Here is a 20,606-nt window from a genome sequence, read left to right as displayed (position 1 = left end):
GCACAAAATACGGTGGCGGGTACGATCGCTCGTGTGATCGCACGATAGATTGTATCGTTTCACTCCCGCATAATACCGGCCATTACAATACATGGGAGTTACCAACTCATGCCCAACTGGTATAAATCTGCAAACTAATGCAGTATTGCGACTCCGTCTCTCTTAGAAATGTAAGGTTAACATTTTCAGAAGAGACTTACAGATTTTTTTTTAAAGTGAAACTCATCAATAAGCCAAACTGCATTTGTAATGAAAGTCTAAGGACCTCATGGAATAACTCTTGGAGATCTGCATTTTACAGAGACAAGGCTATAATTAGAAATAGAAAAATGGCATATTACATCTTAGTTAGCGAGAAATGATCCTGGGGATTTATACTTCTAATGATAACCACTGAACTAATGCTCGAATGTCCTTTATCACAATGATGTGCCTTCCAAATTTAGTAAAAGGACGTTTTTCTATATGAAATATGTGGATAAATAAAACAATAGCAGCCTTTAAGATTAGTCACTTCAAGGCCAGCTTAACCTCATACTCTGATCTTCTTTATTGTCATGGTAACCACAGCCCTATTTGACAAGCGCCTGCTTTGAAATATAAGTCTGTTCCCATGTAGAGATAGAAACACAGATGCTACATTACAGCAGGTCATCTCAGTTCTTCTTCTTAGTCCACAAGCTATTGTTACTCCAGTTGGCATAAGCCGTGCAAACTTTTCAGCCTTGTTCAGCCTTTTGGCCATGGGGTCATCTGTAATTGAAATATTTTTAATGGTCACATTAAAAAATTGACTCACCGACCTATACCCTCACTATTTTAGCAGATTATGAGCCTAACAATGAAGATGACATTGTGCAAATATAATGAGACCCACATAGTAGTGGCTGCTAGTGATGGGCGAGCACTAAAATGCTCAAATGCTGGTTACTTGATTTGAGCTGGTCAAACGCTCGGACAAGCTTGACGTGAGTAACGAGCATCATGGAAAGTCACTGGATGGCCTGTTTGGGTCTGACATACAGCCAACCTTATACAAAGCATTTTCAGCGGGATAGAGGGTGGTTTTTTTGGGGGGGAGTGGTCACACTATGTCCGAGAACATTGTTTTATCCCCCAGAAGACCATTCATAGACCTCGAATGGCTCTCCTTGAAGTCTCTGCACACATAATGCAGTGAAACAAGCCTGTGCATTGTAGTCATTGTTTCACTGAGGAAGTACTCGTATAAGAGCACCCTTGATATTCGGCTGAGGTTCGCGAGTACCCGGGCAGCCCGATGCTTGATCCAGGAAGAGCAGTGCCGAGTATGCTCGCTCATGACTAGTGGCTAAATATTGTGCAGAATGAATGTTTCAAAGTCATAGGCCCCAATTCATCATTGCCTTGTGCCTGTGTTTTATCTTGTTTGTGTGTTTTACACCTCCAAGGTTATGATTAAGAGGCGCATGCCTCAAAACGCGTAAACCGGTGTTTCTGGGGCCAGTTTGCTGTGTTTTTTTCACCTGCCATCCATGTGTGTTTTAGTACAATTTTTCCAATAAAATACGTTTTACTCCATATGTGCTGGAGCAAAGTTTTTCTTGAACGTAGGCACAATAGTATAACTGAGACTTGTAGTTCACTATAGGACTTTATGGGTTAATACTTATTTATCATTTATATTACTAACTCATATAGCACTATTAATTTCACAGCGCTGTCCAGACATCATTATCACTGTCCCGTTTGGAGGCTCACAATTTAAATTCCATAAATTCCCTATCAGTATATGTTTGAAGTATGGGAGGACACCTATACAAAACAGGAGAGAACATACAAACTGCTTTTTGTCTTTGGGATTTGAACCCAGGACACACACAAAGCCTGAGCCATCATGCTGCCCAGCTAATTAGCTCTTTTCTTAGAGCTTTGGATCAGACTACACAATATATAAGCCACAACAATTTGATGCAAGCTGCCAGTTATAATTTATTTTGTGCCTGCTTTGCTTTTAGTAATATCCCACTGCTATTTTTGTTGTAGTCAGGTCAATGAAATATTTACTTATTATTCTTCAGCTATTTCACCCAAGATACCAAAAAAATGTTTCTTCCATGCCTTATGGCATAAAGGACCTATATGAAGCTGTGAGGTCAGACTCAATGCTATATATCATTACCATCCTTCATTTTTACACCTGTTTTATTGACTCCATATTGTTCCAGTCCCTAAACGACCCTTTAAAAAGGACAAGAAATGACCAAACACAGAACATCTTTGGATATAGAGGCATGGTTATTGTGGCATGAAACAAAAGAACGCTCTGTTTAGTCAGTAATCAAACTATTGTATTTCTACAGTCTGGCCGCACATTCATCTATTATGCGCTCTGTCACTCTGTGGCCTTTTGTGTCTTCTGCCTCATTTAATTTAGTGGAAAGCAACATTTGTGTGTATTGCGGGAACACACAGATAGCATTTTATGACTTGGTAATTGCTCATTTTCACATAACAAGAAATAGCCAGAGGCGTCTTTCAGAGAGTTGTTTTTCTTATTCCTAATTTGCAGCTTGCATGACTTCTAATAAATTAGCACACTGGCCATTTGACTAAATAACAAATATTTTAAGAAGTCTTTTCTTCCATCTTCTATATGACAGTAAATTTGATAGTTGTATTATTTTTTTTTCTCTCTAATTTAAGGACCACAGTTCCTGGTAGTCCGTCTCAGCCCCAATCACTTTAGGTTCAGTGGCAGGTAGACACACTGTTTCTGGATAAACTTGATAGGGGCAAATCGGTATGCCCCCCCCCAATAAAAAGTGTCAGAGACCCCATTAAGCTCACCTTTGAAAAATCTATTATGATAAGATATGCAATTTAATTCAGAAAGTGTGCTAGAATCTTAGAATCAATGCCTAAAAATCCAGTCACACTAAACAACTTACCAGCGATCCCAACAACGATAGGGATCGCTGGTAAGTTGCTAGGAGGTTTCTGGTGAGATGTCACACTGCGACGCTCCAGCGATCCCACCAGCAACCTGACCTGGCAGGAATCGCTGGAGCGTCGCTACACAAGTTGCTGGTGAGCTCACCAGCAACCAGTGACCAGCCCCCAGCCAGCAGCGCTGCGTGGAAGATGCTGCGCTTGGTAACTAAGGTAAATATCGGGTAACCAACCTGATATTTACCTTGGTTACCAGCGCACGCAGCTACACGTGCAGAGAGCAGGGAGCAGCGCACACTGCTTAGCGCTGGCTCCTTGCCCTCCTAGTTACAGCACACATCGGGTTAATTACCCGATGTGTACTGCAGCTAAATGTGCACAGAGCAGGGAGCAGCGCACAATGCTTAGCGCTGGCTCCTTGCTCTCCTAGCTACAGCACACATCGGGTTAATTAACCCGATGTGTCCTGCAGCTACATGTGCACAGAGCAGGAGCCGGCACTGACAGTGAGAGCGGCGGAGGCTGGTAACAAAGGTAAATATCGGGTAACCAAGGACAGGGCTTCTTGGTTACCCAATGTTTACTGTGGTTACCAGCCTCTGCAGAAGCCGGCTCCTGCTGCCTGCACATTCAGTTGTTGCTCTCTCGCTGTCACACACAGCGATCTGTGCTTCACAGTGGGACAGCAACAACTAAAAAATGGCCCAGGACATTCAGCAACAACCAACGACCTCACAGCAGGGGCCAGGTTGTTGCTGGATGTCACACACAGCGACATCACTAGCAACATCGCTGCTACGTCACAAAAGTTGTTTGTTAGCAGCGATGTTGCTAGCGATGTTGCTTAGTGTGACGGGGCCTTAACAGTAGTAGTGTTTGAGTAATAACGTTATATAACGCTTCACAAATGGAGTAAATGCAGATAGCCTGTTATATATCAACGAACTGCGATCAAAAGTTATCATTAAAGAAGATCCAAAAATGATTTGACTAGCTGTACAAACAAACAAGTTGTATTCTAGCATTTACTGTTCATTACAGCCCCATTGCTCTGGTAATTTTAGGGTTAGACTACCTGCAATGCCTACAACATTAAACTAGGATGATATTAAAACTGCCCAATTTTCTATAATTTATAGAAAAGCTCATGTGCATTATATTCTTCTGTCACTTAAGGCCCTGTCACACACAGAGATAAATCTGCGGCAGATCTGTGGTTGCAGTGAAATTGTGGACAATCAGTGCCAGGTTTGTGGCTGTGTACAAATGGAACAATATGTCCATGATTTCACTGCAACCACAGATCTGCCAAAGATTTATCTCTGTGTGTGACGGGGCCTTTACACACTCCTTAGCACATGACATGGAGGGCACCTGCAAGAATTAATTTATCTCCTCCCACTCAACTTCAATTCTAGGCTAGGGCGTGAGCATAAATCACACCCCGATGCAGTCCACACCCCCGTTAAACAACACGCTGCCACCACTCATCAAACGCACAGACCTTCTCCCAGATCTGATATTCACATTTTTGTGGCTTGTTGGCCTGTTTATTGTCTTTTAAGTGATTTTAATGTTTGCACAATAAGTAAAGTTATATTTAATTCTATTCTGTAGGTTGAGTGCTGCCTTTGCCTACACTTTCTCCTCCATGTTTTCTGTTTGTAATTGGTAGGCATTTGCACCCTCACTATTTATATTTCTATATACACTCCCTGACAGGAGTTCTGTCGCTTATCCATGTTATGTAAATAAAAGCTTATTACCTGACTTTAAATTCATCCATTGGTTTTATAAATTACTCTTTTGAAAGCTGAAACCCTCCTAAATTTGGTTTAGGTTATGAAAATAAAGTTGCTGCAAAGCTGAAATATTGATCATTTAATGAACACAAAAAGGTCAGATTTTGGCAAGACAAAAGTTTTGTCGCCTTGTCATATAATGCACCCAATTCTAGTTTACATCCTCACCTGTGCTCACTAAATGATCGCTTAATTAGTGGGTGTGTATTAAAAGAAATCCAGCACCCCAGACCTTCACTTGAACTGCAACTTGACCTTTGACAACATGCCAAAAATCCATCCTGCGACCAAAGCCTTGATTATCAAGAGGCTGAAGACCAGGTTTTCTGAACATGTCACTGATCTTGTTTCATTAACCCCTTCCACTAATTTATCCTCCATAGCATGTCATTTCATTAATGTTCATGACAGATCTACTTCCACCCTGAAAGTCTCGAGTATTGAAAGGGTGTTTTTTTCTAATCTCGGCGGTAATCACAGGAGAAAACTACTAAACCGCGAAGACATTTTGGATATTCTATTTGGGCACTTGCTCACCATATGGATTCAATTCACGCAGAGAGGTCATGTATCATTATTAATTTGTTCAATAATAAAGTTTTGAGTATTGTAACTTCCTAAAAAAATTTTTTAGAAAAAAATCTCTTTGAGCATATTGTTGATATATGAAGTCCCTGCTATAAAACCGGGCGCCTCCACAACTAAATGTCTATTATATTGAAAAATATGATTTCATGTTGATATACTGTCATCTAATTTGTCCTTTATATTTTGTTGGTATATATTATGTAAAATTGGATAATTATGTACTGTCTATTGATTAATATGTCACATTTAAAATTTTATGTACATATTCTTTAACCTTTATGGGTACTATATTGACACAGCTTGGTACTAATTTCCCCGCTATTTGGGATTATTTGATCACACCACCTGTGCCATTTATCCCCTAATGGTTAAAAGTGAGCTTTTGGTGAAACATAAGTTATATGCTTTGACAAAGGACACCTCATCTGAAACGCGTTGCATTTCAAATTTCTCTTATTTTTTGGATCAGGTCCTGTACTTTTTGATTTTAATTTTTTGCAATAAAAGGAATAATTTTATGCACATGGAAGCTGGAGATTTTCTTTTCCTAGTTTCTGCACCAGCAACGTTGCTATCCGTGCTTCCAAGCGGGGAAGTGTTCCTACATAGGTGAGATGGTTATCCTCCCTACTCTACTATTATTGAAGACCAGATCCACTGCAGAGGTGGCTGGCACCTTTAATGTGTCTCAGCGTCAAGTACAAAGAATTTAAAAAAGATTTGAAGAGACTGGAGATGTTTTTGACAAGCCCAGGTCCGGCAGACCCCGCAGGACAACAGCTCAGGAGGAACGTTTGTTGGTTAGAAAATCCAAAGCCAGCCTCTCTTCCACTGCAGCAGAGCTCCAATAGGCCTGGTCACCTCAAGTCCCTATGTCAACTAGAACAGTTTACAGAGAGTAATAGAATCGGGTATCCAAGCCGCGCCAATGACTAATCGGTCATGGGATTAGGAGATTAATGTTGCTTTAATGATGCATAGGTCAACGCGTTTCGGAAGACACAGCTTCCTTCCTCAGGACAAAATAGCAAAGGACAACAAATCTCTACTTTTGCTATTTTGTCCTGAGGAAGGAAGCTGTGTCTTTCGAAACGCGTTGACCTATGCATCATTAAAGCAACATTAATCTCCTAATCCCATGACCGATTAGTCATTGGCGCGGCTTGGATACCCGATTCTGTTACTCTCTGTTATCTGTCAAACCCGGGGACCGCTGCCATGACTGTGGAGTTACATACATGCTGATATAGGCGTTGTGACTGTCACTACCCCTATAGGTGAGTACCACTACCCCCTTGGATACCCCCCCATTCTACCGGGGTAAGACCCTATTGCGCTTCTCTTTCCACAGTTTTTTCTATTAACTAGAACAGTTTGTAGGATTCTGTCTTGAAATGGCCTCCATGGTCAAATCAGTGCCCAGAAGCCAGCACTAAACAAAAGGCAATTAAAAAACTGTGTGGCATTTGCCAAGTCCCACAGCCTGCTAAACAGATGGATGCTGGAAAAGTGGCAGAAGGTGGATTTCTCTGATGAATCTTCAGTTGAATTACACCACAGACACCGCAAATACTGCAGGAGACCTACTGGAGCCCGTATGGATTCAAACTACACCCAGAAAACAGTTTAGTTTAGTTGTGGAAAGAGCATGGTCTGGGATTACATTCAGTATGGGGGTGTGCGAAACATTTGCAAGGTGGAAGGCAATATCAATAGCATAAAATATCAAGAAGTATTAGCTACCTCTTATACTCCCAATCATAAAAGGGGTCAAATTCTGCAGCAGGATGGTGCTCCATCTCATACATTCATCTTTACAACGAGGTTCATCCTGGCAAAGAAAATCAAGGTGCTCATGGACTGGCCAGCCCAGTCACCAGACATGAACATCATTGAGCATGTTTGGGGTAGGATGAAAGAGGACGCTTGGAAGAGAAAACTAAAGAATCTAGATGCTGCTGCTATTCCTGATGACTTCATCAATAAATTGTATGAATCATTGTTGAACCGATTGAATGCAATCCTTCAAGCTCATGGAAGTCACACAAAATATTAAATATGGCTCTAATAGCTCCACAACTTCATCCACCAATGTTATGCAACATACTTTTGTGTTAGAAGTTAATTATTTGTTTGAATTTCACATTACTTTCTGTGGGCGACAAAACTTTTGTCTTGTCAAAATCTGACCTTTCTGTGTTCATTAAATGATCAATATTTCAGCTTTGCAGCAACTTTATTTTCATAACCTAAACCAAACTTGGGAGAGTTTCAGCTTTCAAAAGAGTAATTTATAAAACGAATGGATGAATTTAAAGCCAGGTTATAAGCTTTTATTTACATAACATGGATAAGCGACAGAACTTCTGTCAGGGAGTATATATTAGGGTATTATAATTCTTGTATATGCTGTGCATTCCTATTCTTTGCTTGTATTCCTTACCTATTTTTTATATGCCTGGTCCTGGTACACTTTGAAGCTTGGCTCAGTAGGCTGGGGTGTCACAATTGACACTTTCATTAATCTTCCAGGAGACCATCTATGATTCTGAGTTGCTGCAATAAGAGTAGGCAGAGATTATGTTCTTTGTGTAGAGACAGTCATATGGATGAATATTTTAAGGCGTTTTTCCACAAACAAAGTTCAATTTAATCAAAAGATCTTGGACTGATAATAATGTCCATAATTGGATGTGGTTAAAAAAAATGTTCCTGTGCTGAGATAATCTTATATACAGTATGTGTCCTTGCTATGTACTGTGTAATGGATGTGTCTGACCATACAGGAACATGGTCTGATCATACCACATCTCGTGGGTCAGGGAGGAAATAAAAAGTATACAAACACATTACAGCATGGGATCGCATCTTATTCTTTCTTTGAGGTAAAACATTTTTTAAAAACAGGCAATGAAATGTTAAGAATCAGTTATGATCCAGTGCTGTAATGTCTTTATACTCTCTTACTTCCTCCCCTGCCCAGGAGATGTGGTATCATCAGACAATGTCCCTGTACAGTCAGACACCTCCATTACACAGTACATAGCAGGGACATATATATATAAGATTATCTCAGCACAGGAACATTTTTTTCACACATCTAATTGTGAAAATTATTATTCCAAAATCTATTAATTAAAATACACTTAAAAAATAACTTTGTGGGAAAACCACTTTAAATAGTTATTTTACCGATGTTATAAGTTGTATTTATTTTATAATTTCCCTTATACCTTCATACATTTAATATTCTTTCTGTATAATTTGTTAGTCCAGCCCTATATTAAACAGCAATTTTCAGTCGGTACAAGGCTTTCATATAGCATAGGGCTTGCATCAATATTCACTGTCAGTAGCTCATCAAGAATTCACTCTGCAGCAGTTTGTAATCAATGCTTTAATGCATTCTGGGAATTTTTTTGTGCTTAATTTATGTCTAGGGCTGTCAACAAATTATCGAACTTTTGGAATCGCATGGAAAATAATGTGATTAACTCCTGCTCTACTGGTTACATTGATATTTTGTATTATAAGATAATTTTTTGGGTTATATGTTTGGATTTGAAACATTTCCTGCTATCACATGCAAATAATAATTCTGTGTTAGTATTAAATGCTACATCAGCAATTAAGGGGTTGTCCAGTTTGAACTAATTTCATATTGTCTAGTATGGGATTCTGAGATAAAGAGGGTCTTCTGTTCGGGAACCTCCCTTCTAGGCCAGTGTGAAGAGTGGGCTCTACCTCTTGATGTCCTCTCCTGTGCTGCTTTACATGAGTGATTTATTTTTTTTAGTGATGGTGGTGCAGGGAAATTGAACACCTATTACCAGGGCTCAACTGAGTGCTTAAACCCCAACAGGGGAACACTTGTGATCAACCTTTTGTCAATAAGAATTATTCAACACTTTTAAATCTATAAATATTATCCCTAAAGATTGGCACATAATCTTATTACAATTTCATGAGGTACCATGGTCTTCATTGAAAGCAAAGCTTCTGATGAAGAATACAGGACATGTGTGATATGACATGTAATTAAGCATGCTCCAGAATGGATGCTAAAACAAACCCTTTGTACATAGAAATACAGAATGGCCACTTAGTGGGCTTTAATATTGGAATTCGTTATAATAACTGTGCCAGTGGTGGGTTCTTACGATGAGCAAGTTATCACCCATTTCGTGGATAGGCAATAACTTTCTAACTTGGTACAACCCTCTTAAATGGAAGCTGTACTTTTGGCAGACGTTGAATAAATCAGTGGTACAGGTGAATTTAAGAAGCTTTGTAAAATAGCTAATCAGAAAATTTTGCTTCTTTCACCACCTAATATCCACATACATATTAGACAATGTATGACCTGATGGTGGGGGGAGATGTCGATGGGCTGTCTCCAATTTAAAACTTCTGATTGTATTATTTTCCCAGAAATAAGCTGTCGGCCAACATGTCAGTCTGCATCTGTCTCATACAGAATGTATGAAAGCTAGGGATAGAAAGCACAAAAGGGTCTTACCCAATAAACATATGAAAGGTGAAAAGAAATAGTGCTCACCTTGTGTGGTTGTGTGACACACAATCAGTATCAAAGCTTGTAATCAACTGTTGCAGAGTCCACGTGCACAAAAGCCGGTATATATCAGGAACTGATTAAGTGTGGAACTATTTCTGTGCTGTTGTAAGAATGACACAAATCCAAAAATACTGAAGTATAGGTGGTTTTATTCTACACGTTTCAAAGTGTGTCCTCACTTCTTCATCAGGAAATTAGTGGACGCGTAAACCACTTATACTTAAGTATTTTTGGATTTGTGTCATTCTTACTGCAGCACAGAAATAGTTCCACCTTTATTCAGTTCCTGATTATACAGAATGTAGAAGCGCTCGGCCACAAAAGTGCTCTTGTGTATGGGACAGTTGGCTGAGATAGATGTCGGATGAAAAAATCGTCCGAAGCATTGTTTGACCAACAGCCATTTCATGTGTATGGAGGTCTTTACTCAATATCCCCTCTAAAAATCTACTCAACTGCATATTGTTATAGGCAAGAGTAACTGCCAGCAAAGTAAAGTGTCAGGGTACAGCTCTTACCATACTTGACCAAGTGGGGTGTAGGAGGAGGAGTGAACAACACGGAAAAAAAACATGTACAAAAATAGACATTTAGAAGGCATATTACTTTATAAGGGTTATTTCACTCCTTAAGGCTTCTGCCACACTCACGTGAAATTCATGCACGTGCCGAGAGACATGTATTTTCCCTGCGTGTTGCGTGCAGGTAAGTACGTGTCTCTGGTACGTGCGTGACACGTGTGTTCTACGTGTGCTATCCGCGATAGCACACGTAGAATCGGTAATTATTATACTCACCTGGTCCTTCCTGCTGTCCGCGCTGCTGTCCGTGGTGCTGATCCTCGGTCTCCAGTCCTGCCGTCTCCCCGCTGCTGCTGCTGCCCGGCAGTGAAGTGAATATTCAATGAGAATAATGAGCGGCGGTCGGCAGCAAGAGGCAGCAGCGGCAGAGACAGGAGGGCTGGAGAAGGTGAGTTAATGTTTTTTTTTTTTTTCACTGACATGTGTGTTTTCTCCGGCGCGTGTCACACGGGACCGCATCCACACTAAACCCGTGTGGTACGGGTGCAGGCCGTGTGACACCCGTGCTGCCGGAGAAAACACTGACATGTCAGCGCTTTGAAAATCGCACACACGTACAAACGCACACGGACACACGTTCCGTGTGGTTTTACGTGTGTGTGCCTGCTACCATAGGGTAGCATTGCTGTACATGTCTCCGTGCCGCCGGTACGTGTAAAAAATGCCAAACACGTACCGGAGGCACGGATGTGTGGCGCTAGCCTCAGGGTAAGTTCACACAGTGCGTTTTTCGCGGCGTTTTTCGGGTGTGTTTTTGCACAGAAACCTGCATGACTTTGCTTCTCCAGCAAAGTCTATGAGTTTTCATTTTTGCTGTCTGCACACAGCGTTTTTTTAGCTGCGTTTTTGTGCTGCACACAAAAACGCAGCATGTCAATTATTTTTGCGTTTTTCACTGCGTTTTCCACTCATTGAGTTCAATGAGATATTCAAAAATGCAATGAAAATCGCAGCTTGCAAATATAGCTGCGTTTTAGTTCGTTTCTATGACAAACAACGCAGCTATAAACGCAAGGGGTGGGTAGTACAGTGACATGTACAGGAAGAGGATTCCTTCTGTCAGTAAACACAGAAGCGTGAATCCTCCCGGGACCGCCACCGCTGCTTCAATCTTCCGTGCGGCGCCATGTCAGCTCCCGTGCGGTGCCATGGCCGGGCGGAACGTGGAAGCTGCGAAAACAAAAGTGAACACTGGAAAAAAAAATGTCATGCTCATCTGTCTGCAGACTCCCGGTGCCATGTCCGCTCCCAGCTCCTCTCCCGGTACCGCCGCTCCGGCTGTGTGCAGTCTCCCCGGGCACGTCCGATGGCTGCAGGACCTGGCGGTGGATCACCTGATACGGTCACCTGACGCATCAGCTGATCGTAAGTCTCGCGGTGACGCTGGCGCCCGGCCGGTTTCACCTATCAGCTGATCCTGCTGTCAGGAGACTTCATCAGCTGATTACCGGCAGCTCCTGCAGCGATCGGACGGGATCAGACTCCGCTCCAGGAGCTGCCGGTAATCAGCACATAAGTGAGTATTTTTTTTTGTTTCCACTGATGCATCAGCTGATTGTATAAACAGCTTTTATACAATCAGCTGATGTGTGATGTGATTCACGTCCTTTAACCTGACATCATCTGATCGGTATGCTTTCCAGCAAACCGATCAGATGATATTGGATCCGGATTGGACGGCGCGGGACCCTTGACCCAGGATTACTGCGGAGGGGGATTCTTTATTTCAATAAAGATGGAGTCACTAATTGTGTTGTGTTTTATTTCTAACAAAAATATTTTTCTGTGTTGTTTTTTTATCTTTACTAGAAATTCATGGTTGCTATGCCTAATATTGGCTTGACACCATGAATTTCGGGCTTAGGGCCAGCTGATAATATACAGCTAGCCCTAACCTCATTATTACCCAGCGAGCCACCGTCACTAGGGCAGCTGGAAGAGTTGGATACAGCGCCAGAAGATGGCGCTTCTATGGAAGCGCCATTTTCTGGGGTGGCTGCGGACTGCAATTCGCAGCTGGGTGCCCAGAAAGCATGGGCACCCTGCACTGCGGATTCCAATCCACAGCTGCCTAGTTGTACCTGGCTGGACAAAAAAATTGGGGGAAGCCCATGTCATTTTTTTTTTAATTATTTCATGAAATTCATGAAATAATTAAAAAAAAAGGGCTTCCCTATATTTTTGGTTCCCAGCTGGGTACAAATAGGCAGCTGGGGTTTGGGGGCAGCCCGTACCTCCCTGCTGTACCTGGCTAGCATACAAAAATATGGCAAAGCCCACGTCATTTTTTTGGGGGGCAAAAAACCCCTGCATACAGTCCTGGATGGAGGATGCTGAGCCTTGTAGTTCTGCAGCTGTCTGCTTTCCTGCATACACTATTGGATGTAGGATGCTGAGGCTTGTAGTTCTGCAGCTGCTGTCTGCTCTCCTGCATACACTATTGGATGTAGGATGCTGAGCCTTGTAGTTCTGCAACTGCTGTCTGCTCCCCTGCATACACTATTGGATGGAGTATGCTGAGCCTTGTAATTCTGCTCCCCCTGCCTCTTCCTCCAGCATACAGTCCTGTAGGGAGCATGCTGAGCCTTGTAGTTCTGCAGCTGTCTGCTCTCCTGCATACAGTAGTGGAGAATGAAGAACATATTGAAGAAGGAAATGACATCAGACCTTTTTTTTTTTTTTTCAACAATCTTTAATGGCATTGTTCACTGATAAAAAAACGCATAAAAACGCAGTGAGCTAAAACGCAGCAAAGCGCAGCAAAAAACGCACCAAATCGCGGTAAAAACGCATGCGTTTTTGCCTCGTTTTTTTTTGCCGCAGGTGCGTTTATGTGCGGTTTTTGCCGCAAAAAACGCACAAAAACGCAGCATAAAAGAAAAGTGTGTGAACCTAGCCTAAATCACTATGGACATTAGTGTAAACTATCATAATGGCTATAACGTTGTATTCCTTTTGCAGACCTACACCAGAGATTCGTTGGAATAAAGTAGGAGCAGAACTGCCAAGCAACAGATATTTTTATGAAAATTTTAATAAAACCCTAAGAATAATTGGTGTTTCGGAAGAGGATGCTGGCAAGTACAGATGTTCAGCCCAGAATAACTTAGGGACCATCCACCATGAGATTACCGTTATTGTTAAAGGTAAGTGATTGGCACACTGCATAAGCGCCCACGTTGCTCCATGATCAGATCCCAGCACAACCTCGCTACCCTGACAATAGATTTAATGGGAGTTAATGTTTTAGTAGAGATTATGACATGCTAGAAATATTACATTTAAACTAGACTAGAAAGTAGGCCTTGATCACACTTTGCTTGTACGTATGGTGGTGTATAGTGGATTTCCAAGATTCAGTTACTAAAATATTACACATTACATTAGAAAAAAATATGCAAAAACTCATAGTATTAGGAAAAGGGATGTAATAAAAAAAAAGTACAGAATGATTGTGTTCCTAGTGGATTAGTTAAAGGAGTATTCCCATTTCAGGCATTTATGGCTCAGATAGTATATCTGTTCTATACTCTAGCCATAAGTAGGCTATGCAATGCTGTTTCTGAAATCCCCATTCACTTATATGGTAGTTACAGCAACAGTGTGCCCACGTGGCGATTCTGGAATTACCTCCTGTGGTCAGTGTGTAGAGGTGGATATACCCACCTCAGCCCTGAATCGCAGAGATAGAAGAGACCGGAACATGTCTAATTATATCCATTTACAGACGAGGTCTGCAGTCATCCTCAGAAGCAGACAACAAAGAAGACACTATTCTCTCCGGACAAATGTTTGTAATTAGTCAAATTGATTTACTTTCATAAGTTAATAGACCTGGATCATTAATTCTTTCCACTATATGTCAAGGTTAAAAAAAATTCTGTGAGTGGTAATTTTTAACTTGCACTACAATGAAAGCATACTCGACATTTCCTGCACCAAAATAATGTTGGCTAGTTAATGTGAGAGCTGTGCAAGCTATAGTGGTCTCAGGAGTTAGAAAAGATAAACCGAAAATTCTACCACACAGGCCCCAATTTATCAAGATCGGCGTTCATTTAAAAACTGCGGGTGAAATAAGTATTCAACATGTCATCAATTTTCAGAGTAAGTATATTTACATAGGTGCCATTTACATTAATTTATCACCAGGTTTCAGTAATAACCCATCCAATCCACACAGGCAAAGAAATCCAACCATAGATGTCCATCAATTTAGTGAACATGTTTAATGAAATTTATTTAACATTTTCCTTCAAAAGCTTTTGTTGGTGATGACAGCTACAAGACTAGTGATGTAAAGATTAGGGTCCGTACTGAATATCTAGTATCCAGACACGGACCCCGAATAAGGACCTCTCAGGAAATGTTCAGGTTTGGCCACCCGGATAATGATAGAAATTAAAAAAAAAAAATCTGGTGCAGACATTTCAATACCAAACTTGCATTTCCTGGTTTAGAAAACCGCACCGAAACAGCGTCAAAACCATTTCTGTGTGGTTTTCTGCCAGGATATGCAGATTTGTTGCTGGAATTTATACACCAAATTGCTGCACCAAATCTGCATCACCTGGCAAAATATCGCATCAATACCTTATCAAAACCACATTACGTTTTGATGTGTTCCTTTGCCAGGCGAAGCAGTATTGGTGCAGGAATTTGGTGTGTAAATTCCAGCACCAAATCTGCATTTCTTGGCAATAAAACCCCTGCGTTTTTATGCCAGGAGATGCAGGTCTGATTGAACTCCGTTCAAGTGAGGTGAGGTCAATGATTTCAAACAAGTCACCTGAGGTCAGTTTACCTGCATTCACAAGTGAGGTACCATGGGAACCTCCAGCTGTAACCATAGATAAAATCAGTGATGCAACAATTCTGGGCAGCTGCAGGCTGCTATTTTTAGGCCGAGGGGGGCCTAATAACCATGAGCCTCCCATGCCTGAGAATAACAGCCCACAGCTGTTGGCTTTAGCATGGCTGAGTATCAAAATTGGAGGGGACCGCTTTCCAAAACCCATAACTTTTTTTTTTCTGTTGAGCTATACGAGAGCGTTTTTGCACAGTGGGCTGTAGTTTTTATTAGTATCCTTTTAGGATTTAGAAATGTTTGATTGCTTTTTATTGCATTTTTGGGACATGATGTGACCAAAAAAGGGCAATTTTATTTTCTTTATAGAGTTTATTTTATCGGCTAAATAGATTTATATTTTCATAGGTTGGATTTTTATGGTTGCGGCAATACCAAATATGTTTTGGTAATTTTCAGAATGAGAAAATGGTATAATCTAGACTTTTAGGTACATGCACTCATATGTCAGGAAGAGGTTACTGTTAAGTTTTTATTTCTTATTTTTTATGGGAGGAGGGAGAGGTTGGTTAGTGACATTTTATTGTCTAAAGTTACAGTATTTTGTAACAAGTTAATATCCAAACTTGAGAAACTAATGTCCTTTGCATAAAGGACTATGGACAATTCATAGGCACTGGTATGCTATTTTTGTGAATTTGGCACACTTTCATTGTTTTGTGATTTTTGACACTGAAAGTGTTGCGTTTTTATTTCCCCTTGATATCTAATGTGTAATATGAGTGTCAGAATTTGACATTTCATTTTTTATAGTTTTTCAGTATAGTTTTAAAGAAGTTGTCTACTAAGTGGACAAAACCTTTACGTAGGCCCTATTGCCAATCAATTGCCACCATTGACTGCGGACGTGCTCATCTCAGACAAACGGAAGCAGTGAGAGCACAGTAGGCTAATATTAGCCGTCAATTGGCTATAAGGCTCATGTGACATAACAATGTCGCACGAGACTCGGCGCTGACATCACTGGAACAGTGTTAGGACAGGATATTATACAAGGAACTCATTTATTTAAAAAAGTTCAGTGCCCAGGTAGTGGACCACCCCTTTAAACGAGTCTTTTAGCTGTGCAGGATGAGCTGTATATAGGATGGCTCCAGAATTAGTAGCAGTAATGCCTTGGTGGTTGTGTTTAGCGTGTTTACTCATGAAGAGCTGTGTGATTGATAATCTGGAGGCATACACGAAAAATGAAATTAATCTATTTTTACCATCTAAACTTTCAAGTTTTTCTCAAAAGCTGATAAGATATATTAAGCCCTCTAAACAGAGCGGGGCTTAAAGACCCATATTTTTCCAGCGTTTATTATCCTTTTTCAGAGTAATGTTGGAGAAGATGCTGGTTACCATGGTAATCTTCAGTAATGCTTTCTATTCTTGTCTTAAGTGATTTACTCTGCAGAAAAAAAAGCACCGAGCTTCCTATGTTATTGCGTTTCTTGTGCATACAGAGCAGATATGTGCAATGTACACTTGACCCTGTCTAGGCAATGTCTGGCTTGGATAAAAGCTATAGCCCTTGTTTTTTAACTTGCTCTGTAAGTTCCTTTTTTATTTTACAGGAGCATTGCAGATGTGTAGATGCTGATTCTGCATAAATGATGCTGATTATAAAAAAATATCTCGTCATAGATGCAGATGCAGCAGAGATAGGGTGACTTGATGCACATTTAAGAAACAAAAAAGGATGTTTGAAAAGAGCGAAAGACATCACTAGCGAAGAGCCCCTATACACATGAGACTAAAGTGGACTGAACCTGACGATATTGACGGGTTCGGATGATGGTGTAATTGGGCACCAACCAAGTACTAATAATTGGGCGAGCGCGCTCAATACTTTATTGAGCTTCGGGGTGCTGGGATACTTGTGGTGCTCAGCTGAGTATCATGGGTGCTCAGATGTGTCATCTGTGAAACAGCAAATTCAAAGCACAGGCTCCTTTCACTGCATGATGAGTGCAGGCACCCCAGGGAAAGCCACTTGGAGTTTCTATATGACTCTCAATGGGGGTTAAACAATGTTTTTGGATGTAGTGTGTCCAAAAAAAAAACCCCAAAACCCCTCTCTCCCCAACCCCAAAATACCCTCTTTATGGCTGGCTGTAGGTGGGCGGACAGACAAACTGCCCATTAATTGACTTACATTGTACTCGTTGAGCACTTTCAGAGCGTCTGACCTGCTCGACTCCACTACCAAACTCCCGAGTATTTTAGTGCTCACCCATCACTCGTAAGCAATATTGTGTATTGTAGGTATTATAGTGCTAGCTGAGATGGCTGTCAGCTGAGCTATTACCTGAAGCATGGTTCGGCCGACAGCCATCTAATGTCCCTGGCGAATCTTAGGGTGGCTTTATTCGCTACCATATCGCTAAAGCGATCTCGTTGGGGTCACGGAATTTGTGACGCACATCCGGCCGCTTTAGCGATGTCGTTGTGTGTGACACCTATGAGCGATTTTGAATCATCTCAAAAACGTTCAAAATCGTTCATCGGTGACATAACCCCCTATTCCCAATTATCGTTGCTGCTGCAGTAACAATGTTGTTCGTCGTTCCTGCGGCAGCACACATTGCTATGTGTGACACCACAGGAGCGAGGAACCTCACCTTTCCTGCATCCTGCCAGCAATGCGGAAGGAAGGAGGTGGGCGGGATGTTATGTCCCGCTCATCTCCGCCCCTCCGCTTTGATTGGGCGCCCGCTTAGTCACGTCGCTGTGACGCCGAACGAACCGCCCCCTTAGAAAGGAGGTGGTTCCCCGGTCACAGAGACGTCGCTAGGCAGGTAAGTAGTGTGACTGTTCCTAGCGATGTTGTGCACCACGGGCATTGATTTGCCCATGTCGCACAACCGATGGGGGCGGGTACGCACGCTAGCGATATCGGTAACGATATCGCAGCGTGTAAAGCAGCCCTTATTCTCTCCTTTGCAGGTCATTACTGTACATATCTTCAATATACAGTACATGATTACCAGCTGATTGCTGGGGTTCCACTATGGGCTTCCCTTCCAGAATGGGACTATTATGTCCTGTTTGAATTAAGTAATTGAGATGCTTGTCACTGCTCCATTCATTGTGTATTATCATCAACCCTATAGAAAAGGAATGGAGTAATCATATGGTCAGTGCTCTATTCAAATGGGGCACAACAGAGCAATGTACTTCTGACCAATTGAGTCCACAGCAATTAGTATGTCATCACCTATCCTGTATATAGATGATAATTTTCAAAGATGAAAATAACCCTTAAGGCTGTGTGCACACGTTGCGTTTTTTACCGCGGAAACGCTGCGTTTTGAACCGCAGCGTTTCAGTGGCAAATTGCATGCGTTCAGCTTTCCCAGCAAAGTGTATGGGAAAGCTGAAAAATCAGTGCACACGCTGCGTTTCTTTCCGCAGCGTTTTGGATGCCAAAAATCGGTGCGGAAAGAAAAGCAGCATGTCACTTCTTTTGTGCGTTGTGGCTGCGTTCTCTCCCCCATTGAAATCAATGATGTGGGGTCAGAACGCAGCTACAGCGCATGGACCTGCTTTTTTGTTGCGGTCCGCGGCCTTTGTCGGCACGCCAGAACGCAGGCATTTACCTGGAAGTGAGGTCAAGAGGTTTCCTGTTGACCTCACTTCCTGGCAAAGCCCCCGGTGTCGCCAAAGTGCCCGCCCCGACCCCCGACCCCCGACCCCCCTCCCGAAAATCCAACATGGCCGCGCGCACAGTAGCGCATCGGCCGCCCTGCTCCTATGATTTCTGTCGCATGTGCAATAACACATGCGACAGAAAAATGCCCCCCAGGCCCTGCCCGTTCACCCCAATTCCCCCCGGTGTCATACATATCTGTCCGGTCGCAGCGCTGATCCCCCGCGGCCCCCTCCTCCTTCACAGCAGACGCCGGCCGGTCACATGAGCAGAGCAGCTGACAGCCAGCACTGTGTTCAGTGTGAGCTGTGCTGGCTGCTCGCACTCTGCAGCTGTGACCCGGGGAGAGTGGGTGCAGATTTTTGCACCCACTCTCCTCAAATGGAGGGTCTGCCCTCCTAGAAAATGGGGGATACGTTCCCTGAACGTGTCCCCCATATTCTAGAAGGTCCAGAGCCGACGTGGGACATCCAAATGGATTTCTGCGGATCCATTTTTTTTATTAAATTGGAGAACAAGGGAATGATTTGGGGAGTGTTTTTTCTAATAAAAAAATTTTTGTTGTCTTTTTTTGCTTTTGTTTACTGTCAATTAGTTATGTCGGGTGTCTGATAGACGCCGTGACATCACTAATTGCTGGGCTTGATGCCAGGTGACATTACACATCTGGTATCAACCCCATTTATTACCCCGTTAGCCAACGCACCAGGGCGCGGGATGAGTTGGGGCGAAGCGCCAGGATTGGCGCATCTAATGGATGCGCCACTTCTGGGGCGGCTGTGGCCTGCTATTTTTAGGCTGGGAAGAGTCCAATAACCATGGCTCTTCCCACCCTGAGAATACCAGACCCCAGCTGTCAGCTTCACCTTGGCTGGTGATCTAATTTGGGGGGACCCCATGTTATTTTTTTTTTATTATTTTTATTTATAAATAAAAAAAAAAACCTGGGGAGCCCTCCAAATTGATGACCAGACAAGATGAAGCTGCCAGCTGTGGTTTGCAGGCTACAGCTGTCTGCTTTACCCTGACTGGCTATCAAAAATAGGGGGGACCCCACGCCATTTTTTTTTTTGTTTTTGTGATAAAAACTAGGCTAGGCACCCTTTAGTGCCACATGAAAGGTACTAAAGGTGCCAGCTTAGAATATGCAGGGGGGGGTGGGACGTTGTATATATATTTGACCTCCATTGACGCTTTTTAGGCTGGATGCCCACAATCGGGGTTTGCAGCGTTTTGGGCGCAGATTGTTTTCCCTGCGTCCATGACGCTGCGTTGTGCAGTAGAAGCACAGTGAAAGGATTTTTAGAAATCTCATGCCCACTGTGCTTCTTTTCTCCGCAGCATAAACCGACCGGTGGCGCAGCTTCCCGAGCCTCAGCATGTCAATTTATGCTGCGTAGATGAGTGTTCTCTGCAGGTAGCATACAGCTCCACAGCAGCCTGAACCCAAATCGTGGGCATGGGCAGCTGCGTTCTCCCGTGGACAACACTCACATCTCTGCAGGAGGCTGACACTATACTAGACGCCGTGTCGCTGGATCATGGCCACATAGCCTTAGGCCTGTTTCACACGTCAGTGATTCTGGTACGTTTGTGCTTTTTTTTAAACGTACCAGAATCACTGACA

The 20,606-nt window shown here is 42.4% G+C and overlaps 1 protein-coding gene across 11 annotated transcripts in view; it reads left to right on the top strand.

The window, feature by feature from the left end:
• Nucleotides 1-20,606, top strand: part of NRCAM (neuronal cell adhesion molecule) — a 181,895-nt gene that overhangs the window by 98,493 nt on the left and 62,796 nt on the right. For all 11 annotated transcript variants that reach the window (XM_075344998.1, XM_075345002.1, XM_075345001.1 and 8 more), the window contains one exon: nucleotides 13,440-13,624. In XM_075344998.1, the coding sequence (XP_075201113.1) occupies nucleotides 13,440-13,624 (185 nt within the window). The remainder of the gene's footprint in view (nucleotides 1-13,439; nucleotides 13,625-20,606) is intronic.

The sequence above is a fragment of the Anomaloglossus baeobatrachus genome, chromosome 4 (genome assembly GCF_048569485.1).
Source record: "Anomaloglossus baeobatrachus isolate aAnoBae1 chromosome 4, aAnoBae1.hap1, whole genome shotgun sequence".
Classification (NCBI taxonomy): domain Eukaryota; kingdom Metazoa; phylum Chordata; class Amphibia; order Anura; family Aromobatidae; genus Anomaloglossus; species Anomaloglossus baeobatrachus.
Note: the sequence above shows the minus strand (reverse complement) of the source record. Positions and strands in the feature narration are given on the sequence as shown.